At 44.7% G+C, this 15983-nt stretch overlaps 4 protein-coding genes and 2 pseudogenes across 6 annotated transcripts; all 6 read right to left on the reverse strand.

Moving 5' to 3' along the window:
- Positions 1-219: 219 nt before the first annotated feature.
- Positions 220-631, reverse strand: LOC311343445 (histone H3.2; the record flags this gene model as incomplete). Its single annotated transcript, XM_084468306.1, has 1 exon — positions 220-631. The coding sequence occupies one exon, from the start codon at positions 629-631 to the stop codon at positions 221-223; it is 411 nt and encodes a 136-aa protein (XP_084324432.1). The 3' UTR covers position 220.
- A 616-nt stretch (positions 632-1247) lies between these two features.
- Positions 1248-1865, reverse strand: LOC311343443 (histone H1 pseudogene; annotated as a pseudogene). Its single transcript has one exon. The product of its transcript is annotated as a histone H1 pseudogene (transcript).
- A 2520-nt stretch (positions 1866-4385) lies between these two features.
- On the reverse strand, positions 4386-6085 carry LOC311343450 (histone H2B 3 pseudogene; annotated as a pseudogene). The gene has a single exon. The product of its transcript is annotated as a histone H2B 3 pseudogene (transcript).
- A 696-nt stretch (positions 6086-6781) lies between these two features.
- On the reverse strand, positions 6782-7093 carry LOC311343515 (histone H4; the record flags this gene model as incomplete). The annotated part of the gene is made up of 1 exon (XM_084468374.1): positions 6782-7093. One exon carries the CDS (start codon positions 7091-7093, stop codon positions 6782-6784), a length of 312 nt encoding a protein of 103 aa, XP_084324500.1.
- A 6844-nt stretch (positions 7094-13937) lies between these two features.
- On the reverse strand, positions 13938-14321 carry LOC311343802 (histone H2A; the record flags this gene model as incomplete). Its single annotated transcript, XM_084468762.1, has 1 exon — positions 13938-14321. One exon carries the CDS (start codon positions 14319-14321, stop codon positions 13938-13940), a length of 384 nt encoding a protein of 127 aa, XP_084324888.1.
- An 899-nt stretch (positions 14322-15220) lies between these two features.
- On the reverse strand, positions 15221-15532 carry LOC311343198 (histone H4; the record flags this gene model as incomplete). Its single annotated transcript, XM_084468057.1, has 1 exon — positions 15221-15532. The coding sequence occupies one exon, from the start codon at positions 15530-15532 to the stop codon at positions 15221-15223; it is 312 nt and encodes a 103-aa protein (XP_084324183.1).
- Between the last annotated feature and the right edge of the window lie 451 nt (positions 15533-15983).

Consider the following 15983-nt stretch of genomic DNA (forward strand, 5'->3'; position numbering starts at 1 on the left):
GCTACACCTTAGATCGATATCGAATGTGAAACAAACGCCTTCTGCATAGAGGGATGCATGTCAGTGAATGATTTAAGTAAAAATACAATTTAATCTGTAGCCCACTGTGAGCAACGGTCAATACAATTTGACAAATATACAAAAAAAAAAAAAAGGAACGTTCTTGTAAGGGGTGTAGGTGGCTCTTAAAAGAGCCTTTGGGGGTTAACAGTGGTTCGATTTAAGCGCGCTCTCCGCGGATTCGGCGGGCCAGCTGGATGTCTTTGGGCATGATAGTGACCCTCTTGGCGTGGATGGCGCACAGGTTGGTGTCCTCGAACAGACCGACCAGGTAAGCCTCGCTGGCCTCCTGAAGAGCCATCACGGCGGAGCTCTGGAAACGGAGGTCAGTCTTGAAGTCCTGAGCGATCTCCCTCACCAGGCGCTGGAAGGGCAGCTTGCGGATCAGCAGTTCGGTCGATTTCTGATAACGACGAATCTCTCTGAGAGCCACGGTGCCGGGCCTGTAACGATGGGGCTTCTTCACGCCGCCGGTGGCCGGGGCGCTCTTACGTGCAGCCTTGGTGGCGAGCTGCTTCCTGGGAGCTTTGCCACCGGTGGACTTACGAGCGGTCTGCTTTGTTCTTGCCATTTTAGATGCGTGTCTTCAAAGTGTCTCACCAAGGCGTGCAGCAGAGTTTATATAGCAGCCCCCGGAGAACCGCAACACGCTGATTGGTCCCTTGAAGGAAGCGCGAGAACATACAGCAAAGAGAGCGCTCAAGTCCCGCCCTAATGTTGGAGCGCGCGCCCCTTTCTTCTCTCACCATTTCGTTTATTTGACCTTTGACACCAGAATAAAATCGGCTAGCCCCAAAATATAATTCAACACAATACATCCAGTACACAGACTATACTATATATAGTAGACATACTATACTATATAATATAATATATATGACATGAGTTTAAGGGGCAAGAATAACTCGTTAACGAGTGGTCAATGGTCTTTTATATTCAAACACCGTTCTATGAATATATCAGTGGCAGCTCAGTGCCACATGTAATGTGTCAGTTTGCAACGCTCTATCAAAAGCCCTATAAAAACGGAGCTGCTAACCTAACAATTTGTGCTGTCTGTAGACTTACAACAATTGTTGCAAAACTGTACATATGAAACGTGATAATGGGATAGGGACTCTTAGAATTGTGTGGTTGGCTCTTAAAAGAGCCTTTGGGGTTTTTCAACATAAACCAAGTGAGACCATCTACTTCTTCTTAGGGGCTGCCTTCTTGGCCGCCTTGGGCTTTGTCACCTTCTTTGCGGGAGTCTTCTTAGCAGCGGGCTTGGCTGCTCTTTTGGGGCTCTTGGGGGCTTTCTTGGGACTCTTGGCAATTGCCTTCTTGGGCGCGGCAACCTTCTTGACCTTCTTCGGGGTAGTCTTCTTTGCGGCGGCAGGCTTCTTGGCCGCGGGTTTCTTTGCTTTCTTCGGTGAAGCCTTCTTGACAGCGGCTGGTTTCTTCGCGGCGGGCTTCTTGGCTTTAGGTGCCGCAGCCTTCTTAGCGGCGGGCTTCTTCGCCTCCTTGTTCACCTTGAAAGAACCGGAGGCTCCGGTGCCCTTGGTCTGGACAAGAACTCCCTTCGTCACCAGGCTCTTCACGGCTACCTTGACACGGAAGTTATTCTTCTCCACATCGTAGCCATCAGCAATCAAACACTTCTTGAGCATCGCCAGAGAAACACCGCGACGCTCTTTGGAGGCCGACACGGCTTTGGTGATCAGATCGCTGACACTGAGTCCTGCTTTCTTCGGCCTGGCTGCCGGCTTCTTCTTGGTTGCTTTTGCCGGGGAAGCGGCAGCGGGCACAGGAGCGATTTCACCCATCTTCAAGAGTTGTTCCGGTAGTCTGGATCAGAATGTGGCCTGGAAGGCGCCGGTGGGCTGTCCTTATACACATCATGAGAACCGTACAGACTCAGCCAGTGAAGCGTTTCTCTAAGAGGCACAATGATCGTCTCAATTGTGTTTCCTCCTTTATTTTATCGGGATACGATTCACAAACGATGAACATATTTGACACTTCTGGTTAATAAACTGGAAGAAGACATGTTCAATTTGAACCGTACCAAGTTGTAGGGGCCGTGGATCTAGAGAATGTATCGAAAACCCCTTTCATCGCGACGTGGCATTGTATTGATATCAATGCGTTTACTTTGAGATTTGTTTTAAATAATACGCAAGGACTTTGTGAAGTAGTTCATGGCCTTTTAAAATAACTCGGTCTTCCTGCAAACGGTTGACAGTGATCAACGTGTCCTGTGTGTCTGTAGTTTAGGTTCAAATGATCGTATTTCGATGCTGGTAAACACACGCGTTCGGAGATGCTTGCGCTGTAGCGGCCAGAGGGGTGTTCCACAAAGCCGGTTTTATCACTTACCCAGCTAAGTTAACCCAGGGTTAGCGGCAACCCTAGGTTTTCCGTTCCAAAATGACCACGGCATGTAAGTTGCTATGGAAACATATGCTCTCAATCAAACCTGGTCGGAGCAGGTTTTGCGCAGGTTAAGTTTGGAAGATAACCCGGTTTTGCTCAGAGTAGGCTATTTAAACCCACGTTTATCGCAGCTTTTACGTGTTCGCCTGTTGATATCGGAGCGCAAATAATTTGTGCAATTCACAGAGAGATTAATTAGACCACGGCTCGACATATTGTCCTTTCCGGATGACTTTTTGCTGGAGAGATATCGTTTTTCACGTGATTCTTTGATATATTTAAATAGCCTTCTCCAACCCTACATTGCAAATGTTACCAATCGTGGATCTGCCCTCAGTTCACTACAAACAATTTGCATAGCTTTCCGTTTTTTTGCGACGGGTAGCTTTTTGTACAGTGTAGGAGATGCTGAGCACATAGGCAAAGCTACCGTCTGCCGCTCCGTGCGTCTGTCTTGCGCTGAAGCGGTTGTTGCGTAACTTCATGGAGTTTCACCAACTTGCAGGTCAGCATTATCTACTTTAAGTGTTCCCAAATGGCTCCGAAATTATCCTTGTTGACTTTTCATCTGGGTGTTATATTTCAGGATTTCCTAATGTAATTGGGTGCATTGATGGCACACATCCAATGTGAGCAATACATTTCAACAGGGTGCGTTGCATTATGAACATATCATAGACCTCATATAATTGTTGTGCTTGTGCAAGATAGCTCAAAGTTTGTATTTGATCGCAGGGCAATTCGATGGGGATCTCCTAGGAGATCGAGGGTATCAATGCCTCCCGACGCTCATCACCCCGTACCCTAATCCCGCTCCTGGACCACAGACAACATTTAACCTGGCACACAGCAGAACCCGCGTTAAGATTGAAAATACATTCTGGATATTGAAGTCCAGATTCCAATGCCTACGTGGACTAAGAGTTTGTCCGGAACGGGCATGCGATGTAATTGTTGCATGCGCCGTCCTCCACAATATAGCCACTCTGCGCAAAGAGATGCCTCCCCACTTTACCTGTTCCTCGAGGAGGAACACATTCGCAAATGTTTGTAAGGGCTGACAAAGGATGCGAGACCACATTTGCAGAAATCATTTAAATAAAAATAAATAAAATAAACACTTTTCTTCCATCATTTTTATTCTTTAGTTGCTGAGGGAGGAAAAAGAATAATTAGTACCTTGATCGGTAAAATATGCGGCCCGTTTCGCCATTTTGATCAGGATTTCCATGATCCATACATCACGTCTTTATAGGTTTGCCGTGAACGCGCACAACCCTGTGTTAACCAACCCCGTGTTGATTGAACTAATTCATAACCGGTGCTGTGGAACCGACAGCTCTGGGTTAGTCGGCACAGGATCGGACAACCTAGAGTTCAGCGTTAACTCGGTGTTTGTCAAACCTCCGTTCTTGGAACACCCCTCAGGGCAACCAGACCTAAGCGACTCCGGAATGGAACATCATTTAAAAATACATACATTTTATTGCTATCAACGAATGGGTTTATAATGATTAGGCTACTATTATGATTACGATTACGTCGACTGTAAATGTTATTCCTTGGTATTCTTTTTCCCCAGGGCCACTTCGATTTTGATTCGATTTTGGCAGTACATTTTAATCAAAATATAAATAGGTTGTGGACCAAATCAGTCGAGTCACCGTGATTTTACTCAGCACAAAAATAAAGCATTATTTGTTTATGCTATTGTAAACCGGTTTTTAAAATGCATTATGTCAGATGGTGAAAGAGATCATGTAAACATGTAGGCCTACTTCAGCAATCCCAAGCAGGAAATAAGAATGGTCCTGTGTACGTGGCAAACCTGACAACGCCAACCCCAAATGACAGGGAGGGGGGACCCCTGGCCATAGACAGAGTGGTTTTATTCAAAACTATATGCAAGACTGAAAAGGAAGGTTACCAGAAGAAGTACACTCCAACAGCGAGCGGTACCCTATAGGGCCTATGGGTAGGGGCTGCATGCAGTATCTAACAAACAAATGGGATAAATCACGAATGATGAAGCAAATAATACATACATGGTACAATTGGTACAATGGTAAAATTAAAAAAAATAAATTAAATTAAAATAACAAAACCTCGGGTGTGCTGCTTAAAATAAACCAGACCCGGCATCTGAATGAAATTTAAGCTGGAGATCAAAATGAAACTCAACAGGCGGGACACATTTGCTTCTATGAAATCAAGCACTTCAGTGGGTGACACTGATTTTTTTTTTTTATACCTCATTATTTCAGAAAACAACCTGATCTCTTTTTGAAAACCTTTCTCAGAATTCTGAGATAATAAACTCATTCATTCAGAAAAAACAGCATCGTTTTCTATACACATTGGGCTGTTTCTTAAGTGAATGTATTACGCTTCCGTACAATTGCAAACTCGTGATCCAAAACATGAACGGATAAGAAAAAGTAAATAAACAGACAGAACTTTGATATCTGGTAATTACAAGTTAATAAATGCATTGATTTACAATATTTAAGCACCCCGACAGGTGCACATGTCAGGAAGAGAGTGTGAGATTTTAAATGTGAGTTTCCACAGAAGGGAACTCACAGGTGATTTGGTTTTTGGAAATACATTTCAAATAAATGGAAGTAAATTAATCTTCCTGGTTACACTTCGTATGCACCCTGCACTTATTAATACATACATTTATATATTTGAATTCAAAACCACTTTATAACAAACCACTATGTATCTATATCTATATGTTGTTGTAGTTTTTCCACCAAGGCTTATACTTGACACCACTGTGGATGGTGTGTTGCTCAGTCTACCCATGGGGGTGATTTTAAAAATGAGCGTCATAATAGCGGGGGATCGGGTTAAGCTTCTCGTACACTTTGGCCAGCGGTTGACGTCCACGTCTGAGAGGGTTAAGATTCTCGTTCCAAGATAACCAAAACTAAGATTTTACACACGTAAAAGGATACTGATGTTATATATATATACGGATATTATATTCCATACCAGGGGTATATTCTGAGTATACAACCGGATCGTAACGACTCAGTTTCTTGCATGGCATTCACCAATCACAGCAAAGTCGGACCTCGTCAAGTCGTGCCCGTGGCATGAGCCGTTCCAAAATCAGCGATAAAATGTATTAACAACTGCTACGAGCGAGAACATGTAGGAGTAGGTCTTATTGTGGTTTGGGTGGTCCTTAAAAGGACCGTTGATTTAAATAAACGGTTGTAGTTTACTTGGAGCTGGTGTACTTGGTCACGGCCTTGGTGCCCTCAGACACTGCGTGCTTGGCCAGCTCACCGGGGAGCAGCAGGCGGACGGCGGTCTGGATCTCCCTGGAGGTGATGGTGGAGCGCTTGTTGTAGTGAGCCAGGCGAGACGCCTCACCGGCGATGCGTTCAAAGATGTCGTTTACGAATGAGTTCATGATGCCCATCGCCTTGGAGGAGATACCGGTGTCGGGGTGGACCTGCTTCAACACCTTGTACACGTAGATGGCGTAGCTCTCCTTCCTGGTCTTACGGCGCTTCTTGCCGCCCTTCACAGCAGTCTTGGAGACGGCCTTCTTGGAGCCCTTCTTGGGCGCGACTTTGGGTGCTGGGTCAGGCATGATGAGAAGCAATGCGAATGGAGACCGTGCAGTCTGACTGCTGAATTTATAGGAGGCGCATGCAAATCAACATGGGCTGTCCCTTTGTGCGATTGGCTGGGATATTCAAAGCGCCTGAACATGTGATACTGCTTGATACCATAGTGCTACACTAAATAGATCAGCGATCTTCTCTCTATCCTTAATTATCGATTATGCTATACAATGTTTCAACGATTCATGTTTCATTAAAATATGTTAATTGGTCCAACTCATCAAATCTCTGACATATCGCATACACAACCTTTGCAGCCAAACACATTGATTCAGAATCAGTGCACATCTATTGTGACTGGTCGCAATTCTACCAACGCTGACGGAGCGCGGGATATTTTCAATCTCGTTCCGTCTTTTATTGTGCGTCTATCATGTACCGAGACTGTGGTTAAACATCATGAACCTACAACATAGCAAATTTACTTAAAAAGTCGTGAGGTCCATATTCTCATGACTTATTTAAAACCTAACCCGTCATGTCATAGATGCACTTTAATATTTGGCTTTTGGCAGCAGTCTGCGTGTAATTGACTACAAACAGAGTGTGGTAGGTAGGCCTACATATGCTCGCATTACGCGGTTCAACGAAGGTGAGCTTCTTTGTTAGATATTTGGGCGGCTCTTAAAAGAACCTTTGGATTGAGAATAGGAGAAAATGATTTAACCGCCGAAGCCGTACAGGGTACGTCCCTGCCTCTTGAGGGCGTAGACCACATCCATGGCGGTGACAGTCTTCCTCTTGGCGTGCTCGGTGTAGGTGACGGCATCACGGATCACGTTCTCCAGGAACACCTTGAGGACACCGCGGGTCTCCTCGTAGATCAGACCGGAGATACGCTTCACACCGCCACGACGAGCAAGGCGGCGGATAGCGGGCTTGGTGATACCCTGGATGTTATCACGGAGAACTTTACGGTGACGCTTGGCGCCTCCTTTCCCGAGACCCTTCCCTCCTTTGCCGCGCCCAGACATGTTGCTGCTTATAAAAGTAGAATGCCGTCTGTGCGCCGCGCTCCGTGCTTATAAAGGCTCACTGAGGACCTGAGAGAGAGGCGAAAGGCGGGAGTGCCGGTATAGGCCCCTCCCAATGCTACATTTAATTTAAACCTTTTTATATAATTCTGCTTAGATCATTTGAAACGAGAACTGTTATTTCGCTCAACATCTGACATTAAAGAGAAAGTAGAACCCATTTATTGTGTTATAGGCTTACATAACATTACTTTTCCCAAAGATACAAACAAGCCATATTTACGATCAAATAAACATAATAAAGCGACCACAGCACAGATATATATATATATATATATATATATATATATATATACACTCAACAAATGTTAAGTTGCATCACAAAAAATTGCAACTAGATCGTACCTCAACATTACATCATCCTATTTTTATGGAGCTGACCACCGTTTGTCCGATCAATAAATGTGCATCCAACAATGAAGACATAACCTCGAAAATGCATGAATAATTGGAGTACATACAATCCCTCAAATAAACATTAACAAAACTACAATAACGAAACAAGAAAGATTTTGTTCGTTTTTTCTTAATGAGTGAATTGAGTTTAGGGTTTCAGCTGTCCTAATGCCAGTGGGGAAATATCTGAACACATCAGTAATCCATGCTGAGCTTTATTTATTTCCAAAATGTTACCAAGAAAATAATATCCTAGCAGCGATTTTGGTATGGCCGCATAAATTTGGCGCATGTCCACTGGCGGTTATGGTGTGTTCCAGATGCCAGCCATTTTTGTCGAGAGCGTCATTATATCACTCGGTCTACTCTCAGAATTCCGAGGGGGCACGATCAAAAGGGGGGCGTGCCTCCGAGAAATGCCGCAAGAAAGCTGGGAGATTTCCCCACTTCCGAGGTATCCGAGGCATCTGGAACACACCATGAGCTCGGAATACTCTCAGAATTCTGAGGGGGCGGGACCAAAAGGAAGAAATGCAAGAATATGCCGCCCAAGAAATGCCGCAAGAAAGCTGGGAGATTTCCCCAATTGGACCTCGGAAAGGCTGGTGTCCGAGGCATCTGGAACACACCGTGAGCGTAGGGCGGGGTTTAAGCCGGACGGCGATAGCCACGGCAGCTACGTAAGCAACGTGATCTCATAGCAGCCCAACACAGTGTAGCCTGCTAATAAATCCAAGGAAAAAGAAGAATGCGCAAAATGAACAAAGAGCAACAATGTAGGACGTCCAAGAAAACACCACTATCATCCCCCTGTCGCACAGAAGTGACAATTCTGTCGACCAATCAACGGACGGTGTGTGTAGCTCGAACCTGCCGGGACCCCTTCAGGCGTCTCAGTACCTCAACGGAGAAGTACTGTGAGACAAGTCCAGTCGGTCCCCGCCCCCTTTTGGCGCTGGAAACGCGAACCGTTCCGCACCTATTCATACCAAACCGAACCACGACCGTCAGTGGAATCGCACCTTAAAAAGACTACGTCCACTCTGGTGAAAGCAGGCGGCATTCTTTTCGTGACCAAAGGGTACCGTGTGTAGAGCTCCGTCGTGCCAGCGGCTGACTGCGGCTTCAGAGAGAAAGTTGAGCTATTTGGACACCTATAGTAAAACACAACGTGTGTGTGGATGGTGAAGCTCCTTTTGAGCAGCGATGTATTTACTCAGTGCGTGCCGTTCACATCTGTCAAAATAAATGTTTTTTTCTCCCGACGTGTTCACGATCTTTATTCATTCCTTGCGATGCGGCGGGGAATGCCGTATACGGACGGGCGGCGGAGGGGCTGATCCGGCGGGAGAAAGATGTTTTCAGTAGACAGCTGTCAACTCACTTCGGGTCGGTGATTTATTTAAAAAGCTGGCGCAGAAGATGGAGGAAGCCGGTGTCGTGCCAATGTAGTTACCCCCTATAAGGAGTGTATCACCATCAACATGCATTCACTACACACTACGCTTCGATTTCACCCAAGGCTGAATTAAAAGTACATGTTTTTCTAAAATGTTGCTCATCAACGAGGTTGTAAAGTAGTAACTACGATCTTTATTCATTCATTGCGCCGCGGCCGAACTGACAGGGGTATTCTCTGATATTATGAATCTTACAGACTGCGTCGGGTTCTCAGACTCTCTGGTACTTCCACAACAAGTAAAGACTCCTAGTGGGGGTTATCACGCCCATGGTGAGAAGGAATTAGGGGAAAGGAACTTTGGCTTTGACTCTCTGAAGTCCAGATTGAAACGCGACATGGAGGAGAAAGCAATGTTTTCAGTAGACAGCTGTCAGTTCACTTCGGGTCCATATTAGGGCTGGGCGATAAAACGATAACGATATGTATTGCGATAGACACGTAATCAATATCAATATAAAATGCGTTCGATAGAAGGTTTCGATAATTTTGTGAGAAACGAAAGATGGGTACCGCAACGAGTGAGGAAATTGTAAATAATATATATGAAGATAGTTCCTCTCAGATCTCAGGCGCCGCGGCCAGCATTGGTTCATGGCAGTACTGGACATATCTCCATGTCCCATTTCCCCCTTTGATGGCATTATCATTATTCTGTTTAATGTAGGCATTTTCGTTATAACATGGATAGCAAGCATAACAAAATCGCTAATAGGCGCTAATCGCTAGTTAGCGAACATGCTAACTAGCGATCTTTACAACATGGATGATGGTTCATGACAGTACTGGACATATCTCCATGTCCCAGCAACAATGACATCCATATGTTCCATGTTCTAGGGACTCCAGGTTGAAGATAAGCTTTAATCCACCTACCAAGTAATGCAATAGTGATCTCATGATCTCATCTCTTATGTTTACATTTAACACTGCAAATGTTTTTAGAACACTTTTTTGTAGCACATGTTTTTGAGCACTTTATAATTGATAATTGTTAAGTTTTCATTGTGATGTTCATTTTCATTCAGACTTATGTTTATATTTATTTGAGTTTTCCATGGTTGTGTTGACATTCCTTTTCCCTGTCTGCCTACAATCAGGGCAAGGTTAAGTTTAAAATAAAACTGTTTACGTTTATATTTTTCTCCTGGGGGGTATTCCATCAACCAAGCTAAACCCAAAGCCGGGCTTATTTTGCTTAGCCTGGCTTCTTTCAGCTAGAGTTGCGTTCCATCAATGTGGCTTAAGGGAATCTCCGCTAAGTAACCATGGCAACTTATCCGACCAAACAACCATCAAGCTAAACATAAAGCCGGGCTTCTTTCAGCTGGAGCTGCGTTCCATGAACGTCACTTAAGGGAATTTCCGCTAAGTAACCATGGCAACTTATCCGACCAAACTAACCTGGTCGGGAGCAGGTTAACTGTCAGGCTAACTTGAGCGGTGTTTCAGAGAAATCCACCTGTCAGCAACAATTGTACCATCAGAAGGTTCCGCCAAGCCTAGTCCTCACAATTTTGTCATAAATGTACATATATGAAGTACAAACAGCGTATATTTTCACTAAGGGTCTAAGATTAAATGACGCAAATGAAATAATTCAATGAATTGCTATCTATTATTACTGTGGCTATTTGTTCAACACATTTTTACACAAATCTATGTATTATCGCGTTATCAGTAATCAGCGACTGGGTGAATGGTCTAGCACTTGCCCTGTGATACGTGCGACCCGAGTTCGCGTCTAGACTAATGTGTAGTATTCTTGGCGTTGGCTTCATTTTGTAATTCCCTTTATTAATTTTATTAATTTTATTAATTCCCTAATTAAGAATATTCAAAGAAATGGAAAATAAATGGCATGAAAAGTTATTTGATTTCTCTAGTAATCCTTCCTATATTACTATTACTTGCGTGAGGATAGAACCCCGGACGACCGGGTGCAAGTCTGACACGTTAACTCGAGACTATCTCCCTGCTTTTAAATCCATGGTCAATATTAAATTAAAATATGTTACGCTTAATACTACTTATGCATTCAACAGATCGCCAGGCAGCCTCCCTGTTTCTATTAATGGTTACGGTGTTCCCTTTTTGAGTTATTATATGCGTGTACTCCTCATAGACCTCCACAAGCAGCTTCTGTTCGCCGCTGGAAAAGATCCCGCTCTGTCCTTTTCGGACATTTGATCCATGATTCGACATTCACGGTTCTGGGCTGGTTACATATCTCGTGAACGCGCGTAATCCACGATAACGTGAGCCTGGTTTGAACTAACCTGAGCAAGGCGCGGCTGAACTGCGTTGATGGAACGGCTTTAGCCTCAAGTGGAAGTTGGCGTTGGTTCTAACCAGGCTTAATCAACTAATCGCCGCTTTCGTTAGCGACTTTGATGGAATAAAAAAAGTCCTTTAAAAATTTTTTTTATCAATAATTATCGATATCGACCGATATGAAACACTTATATTGTGATACAGTTTTCAGCCATATCGCCCAGCCCTAGTCCATATAATTTCTCAGACGCTCCATTGTTCCGACCTCTCGGTATGCCGACTCCAGCCGGAGGAGCTGGCTCTGCCGGCGAAGGAGTCCGCATACCGAGAGGTCGGAACAATGGAGCGTCGGAGAAATGATATGGACCCGAAGTGAACTGACAGCTGTTGTTGGTGGTTGTTGGTGACGTAAAGGTTGGTGACGTAAAGAGGTCAACCGGTGGCTCTATTACCACTAGTTGAAATGGGTACAGCGCGACCTATCGTACCGGGGAATGGGAATTGGCTTTGGCCAATTGATTTACCCACCGCCATGTATACTCGGACAATTGCAGTTGTCCAATTGCGGAGCATAGTCTGACTATGGCTTTAATCGGATTAAGCTGTGCATGTAAACGTACTGAATGACCGAGCAAGGGTTAGTTAGGCTTCCTGGACACCTAGTACATAGTATGTCGCTGTGGTGTGTGACGTATTTCACATACAACATTGTTCATTGTAACGACAAGACAACAACGGTACAGTATTATAGTAGTATAGCAACGTTTTCATAAGAATTTCTCTTAAAGGTCCCATGACATGCCACCAGGTGTGGTGTGATTAGCTGTTACAAGCCATTTTGAAAATCTGTCTGTTATGACATCACAGGTGGGCGTGTCCACCTAGATGTGTGCTGGATAGATCAGTCTACCAGTGTACCCAGTGGACTGTAGCAAACGTTGCTCATCTATCCGTCACACATCTAGGTGGACAGGCCCACCTGTGATGTCATAACAGACAGATTTTCAAAACGACTTGTAACGGCTAATGGTGCTATCCCCAGTTATATGGTACGCCGGTATGTGCTAGTTGTTAGTTGTAAATCTCCCAGCTTTCTTGCGGCATTTCACGGAGGAACGCCCCCTTTTGGTCGGTCCCACTCGCTATTTTGAAAGTAGAGCGTGTTCAGTGAGAACGACCGTACGACTCGACAACAAAAATGGCTGTGCCTGTGAAGAGATTTTTTTCTTTGTATTTGTGCCACGTTGGTCATTTTAATGTAGATTTTAAATGTTTGATGACATTATTGCTACTTTATTCACGGTCTTGCTTTGCGTGCAATACAATGTAAAGTGTGTTAATTGTTTTCAAGCTGGTTTGCTAAAGAGGCTCATGTAGCCAACAATAACAATGACTAGCCAGCAGTAGCCAACAGTAGCGGTTCTACATTGAATTGCGCCCCGGGCGAGACCCCCTCCGTGCCCCCCCCCCCCAGAAAGTTGTTGAGGGGGGGGGGGCGCAATTGCGGTCTGGCGGAATTGTTGACGGGGGGCGCGCACGGTTGCGGTCTGGCGAATTGTTTGGGGGGGGGGGGGGGGGAGTATGATCGATAATAGAAAATGCGCGGATTTTTTTTTTTTCTTGCGCTCCTGCCGCCCCTCCCCCCTGTAATGCCGCCCCGGGCGGCTGCCCCGCCCGTACCTAAAACCGCCACTGCTAGCCAATGAGAAACAGAAAAGCTATAAATGCTGCAAGCCAGGAAATTAAATTACGTCACGTTATCGCTAGAGCAGGTCGGACACACCGGCGTGCCATACAACTGGACGCGAATGTGTTTTTCGGTCCGGAAGAATCATGAATATTAATGAGGGGACAGCCTGAGATTATCCAATCACGTTGGTTTAAATCCCTGATCCAATCCAAAAAGGCTAAAATACGTGACGTCACCACAGGGTAGGTAACTTAAATTGTAATGTGTATTAAACGAATGTTAGTCAAACGCATTTCTCTGATAGGGTTAGGAGTCAGTGTTCGAGTTTGCCTGACAGGATGCCTGTCCAATCCTAGCGCTTGAGGCATGACTTCTTCCGGATTCCGCCTACGAAAAAGTCGCCAACGGGATAGCACCCTAATCTCACCACACCTGGTGGCTTGTCATAGGACCTTTAAAACTCTCAACCCAAATCATATTTATCAGCTTTCGAATGCCGGCTAAAACAGTAGATTTACTGTCTAAGCTGACAAGCTAACCTTACCACCCACATAATTACTTATATAAAATAGGTTGCTTACAGTGTTTGTTCCTCACACAGCTCGGAAGTGGAGCCATCAGTTTACGCGAGAAACGCGAGTGGCACGAGACTACCTGCAAAAGCACAGTTTAGCGCAGGGCGATTACCGCCCTACGCCGCCTCCTTCGATAACTGATGTCACGTCGACCCCAAGCCGCCTTCCGAAAATATTTTAATCTACCCCAGTCACATGGATGCCTCTGTTGAGTTTAATAGTGTGAATTGTGCAGCCCTGAATAATGAGTAATGTTTAAACGTAGATATAGAATCAATATCTCGATTACGTCCTTGCAAAAATATCTGATAATATGTTAAGGAGTGCCCTTATAAAAGGATGTGGGTGGCTCTTAAAAGAGCCTTTTTGTTTTGAATAAGTTTACACAATTTACTTCTTGGCGGGCTTTTCAGTCTTCTTGGGCAAAAGGACTGCCTGGATGTTTGGCAGCACACCGCCCTGAGCGATGGTCACTCCGCCCAGTAGTTTGTTGAGCTCCTCGTCGTTGCGGACGGCCAGCTGCAGATGGCGGGGAATGATGCGGGTCTTCTTGTTGTCGCGGGCAGCGTTTCCAGCCAACTCCAGGATCTCAGCGGTCAAATACTCGAGCACCGCTGCCAGGTAGACGGGCGCTCCGGCACCGACGCGATGAGCGTAGTTGCCTTTACGCAGAAGTCTGTGCACTCGGCCGACGGGGAACTGGAGCCCGGCACGGGAAGAGCGGGTCTTGGCCTTTGCCCTAGCTTTTCCACCGGTCTTGCCTCTTCCTGACATGTTCACGTATTCTTTGTGAGAAATTTAAACTGACTATGGACCGCGACACACTGCTATATATGCCCCCCCAGGTCTTCGCTCATTGGCCAGCTCAAACGTTAAACGGAATGACCAATCACAGTCAACCTAACTTTCATGCCCGATAGGTGGCAGTATTGCACCTAAAGCTTAATGGTCCCCATTGAAAAGTAATGGCGAGTAAAATACCTAGTATTTTATATATATATATATATATATAGATGTTGTAAAAAATTGGATGCATGTTGAATTAAAAGTCAATGTGTTGTTATGATTGCTGATGATGACTGGACAAAAACAAACTTCAAAACAAACTAACGGGAATCCTTTTGGAGTGAGAATTAAATAAAATTCAAATATGAGTATAATAAAATAAACTATTCATTCAATGTATGTGTTAAAAGTAATTATATACATTATAAACTTTTTCTCGCCAATGTCTGGGTTGATAGAATAATGTTAGAAAAACGCTTTTCTGAAACCAGGTCCCAGGGTGGATAAGATAAAAACGGACCTATGCGCTTTCGTGTTAGGATTCGTGTGGATGCCTGAAACGCAAACTATGACGTCATCGCCCCCCACCGGGCAACGTTAGAGTTGCGTTGATTTTTAAAAAAAAGTAATATTATTTTTCTAGAACACATTGAGGGGTTACACAAATGTGTTACACATTTCATATTCCGTAACCTACATAAGTCATGAGGTCGCGGTCATGTTATGATGGCAGCTAAATAAGCACAGTAACACTATATGCCAGCAGTTTCGATGTAAATTTCTACAAGCTTTGAGGTAGATCGCAGATCGACGAAGGAGAGCTTCTTTGTTAAGATATTTAGGCGGCTCTTAAAAGAACCTTTGGATTGAGAATAGGAGAAAATGATTTAACCGCCGAAGCCGTACAGGGTACGTCCCTGCCTCTTCAGGGCGTAGACCACATCCATGGCGGTGACGGTCTTCCTCTTGGCGTGCTCGGTGTAGGTGACGGCATCACGGATCACGTTCTCCAGGAACACCTTGAGGACACCGCGGGTCTCCTCGTAGATTAGACCGGAGATACGCTTCACACCGCCACGACGAGCAAGGCGGCGGATTGCGGGCTTGGTGATGCCCTGGATGTTATCACGGAGAACTTTACGGTGACGCTTGGCGCCTCCTTTCCCGAGTCCCTTCCCTCCTTTTCCGCGTCCAGACATGTTGCTGCTTATAAAAGTAGAATGCTGCTTGCGCCGCTCTCCGTGCTTATAAAGGCTCACTGAGGACCTGAGAGAGAGACGAAAGGCGGGAGTGCCAGTATAGGCCCCTCCCAATTCTACATTTAATTTAAACCTTTTTATATAATTCTGCTTAGCTCATTTGAAACGAGAAGTGTTATTTCGCTCAACATCTGACATTAAAGAGAAAGTAGAACCCATTTATTGTGTTATAGGCTTACATAACATTACTTTTCCTAAAGATACAAACAAACCATATAGTCACCCTCTTAAAGTAATGGCCTAAGTCATATTTTCAAGTTGTTCAGAAAACAGAAAAAACGGAACCATATATAGAGTATAATATACTCTATATATGGTTCAGTTTTTTCTGAACTTGAAAATATGACTTAGGCCATTATTTTAAGAGGGTGACGATATTTATGATCAAATA

Source organism: Micromesistius poutassou, assembly GCF_964030765.1.
Source record: "Micromesistius poutassou genome assembly, chromosome: 5".
In the NCBI taxonomy this organism is placed as follows: domain Eukaryota; kingdom Metazoa; phylum Chordata; class Actinopteri; order Gadiformes; family Gadidae; genus Micromesistius; species Micromesistius poutassou.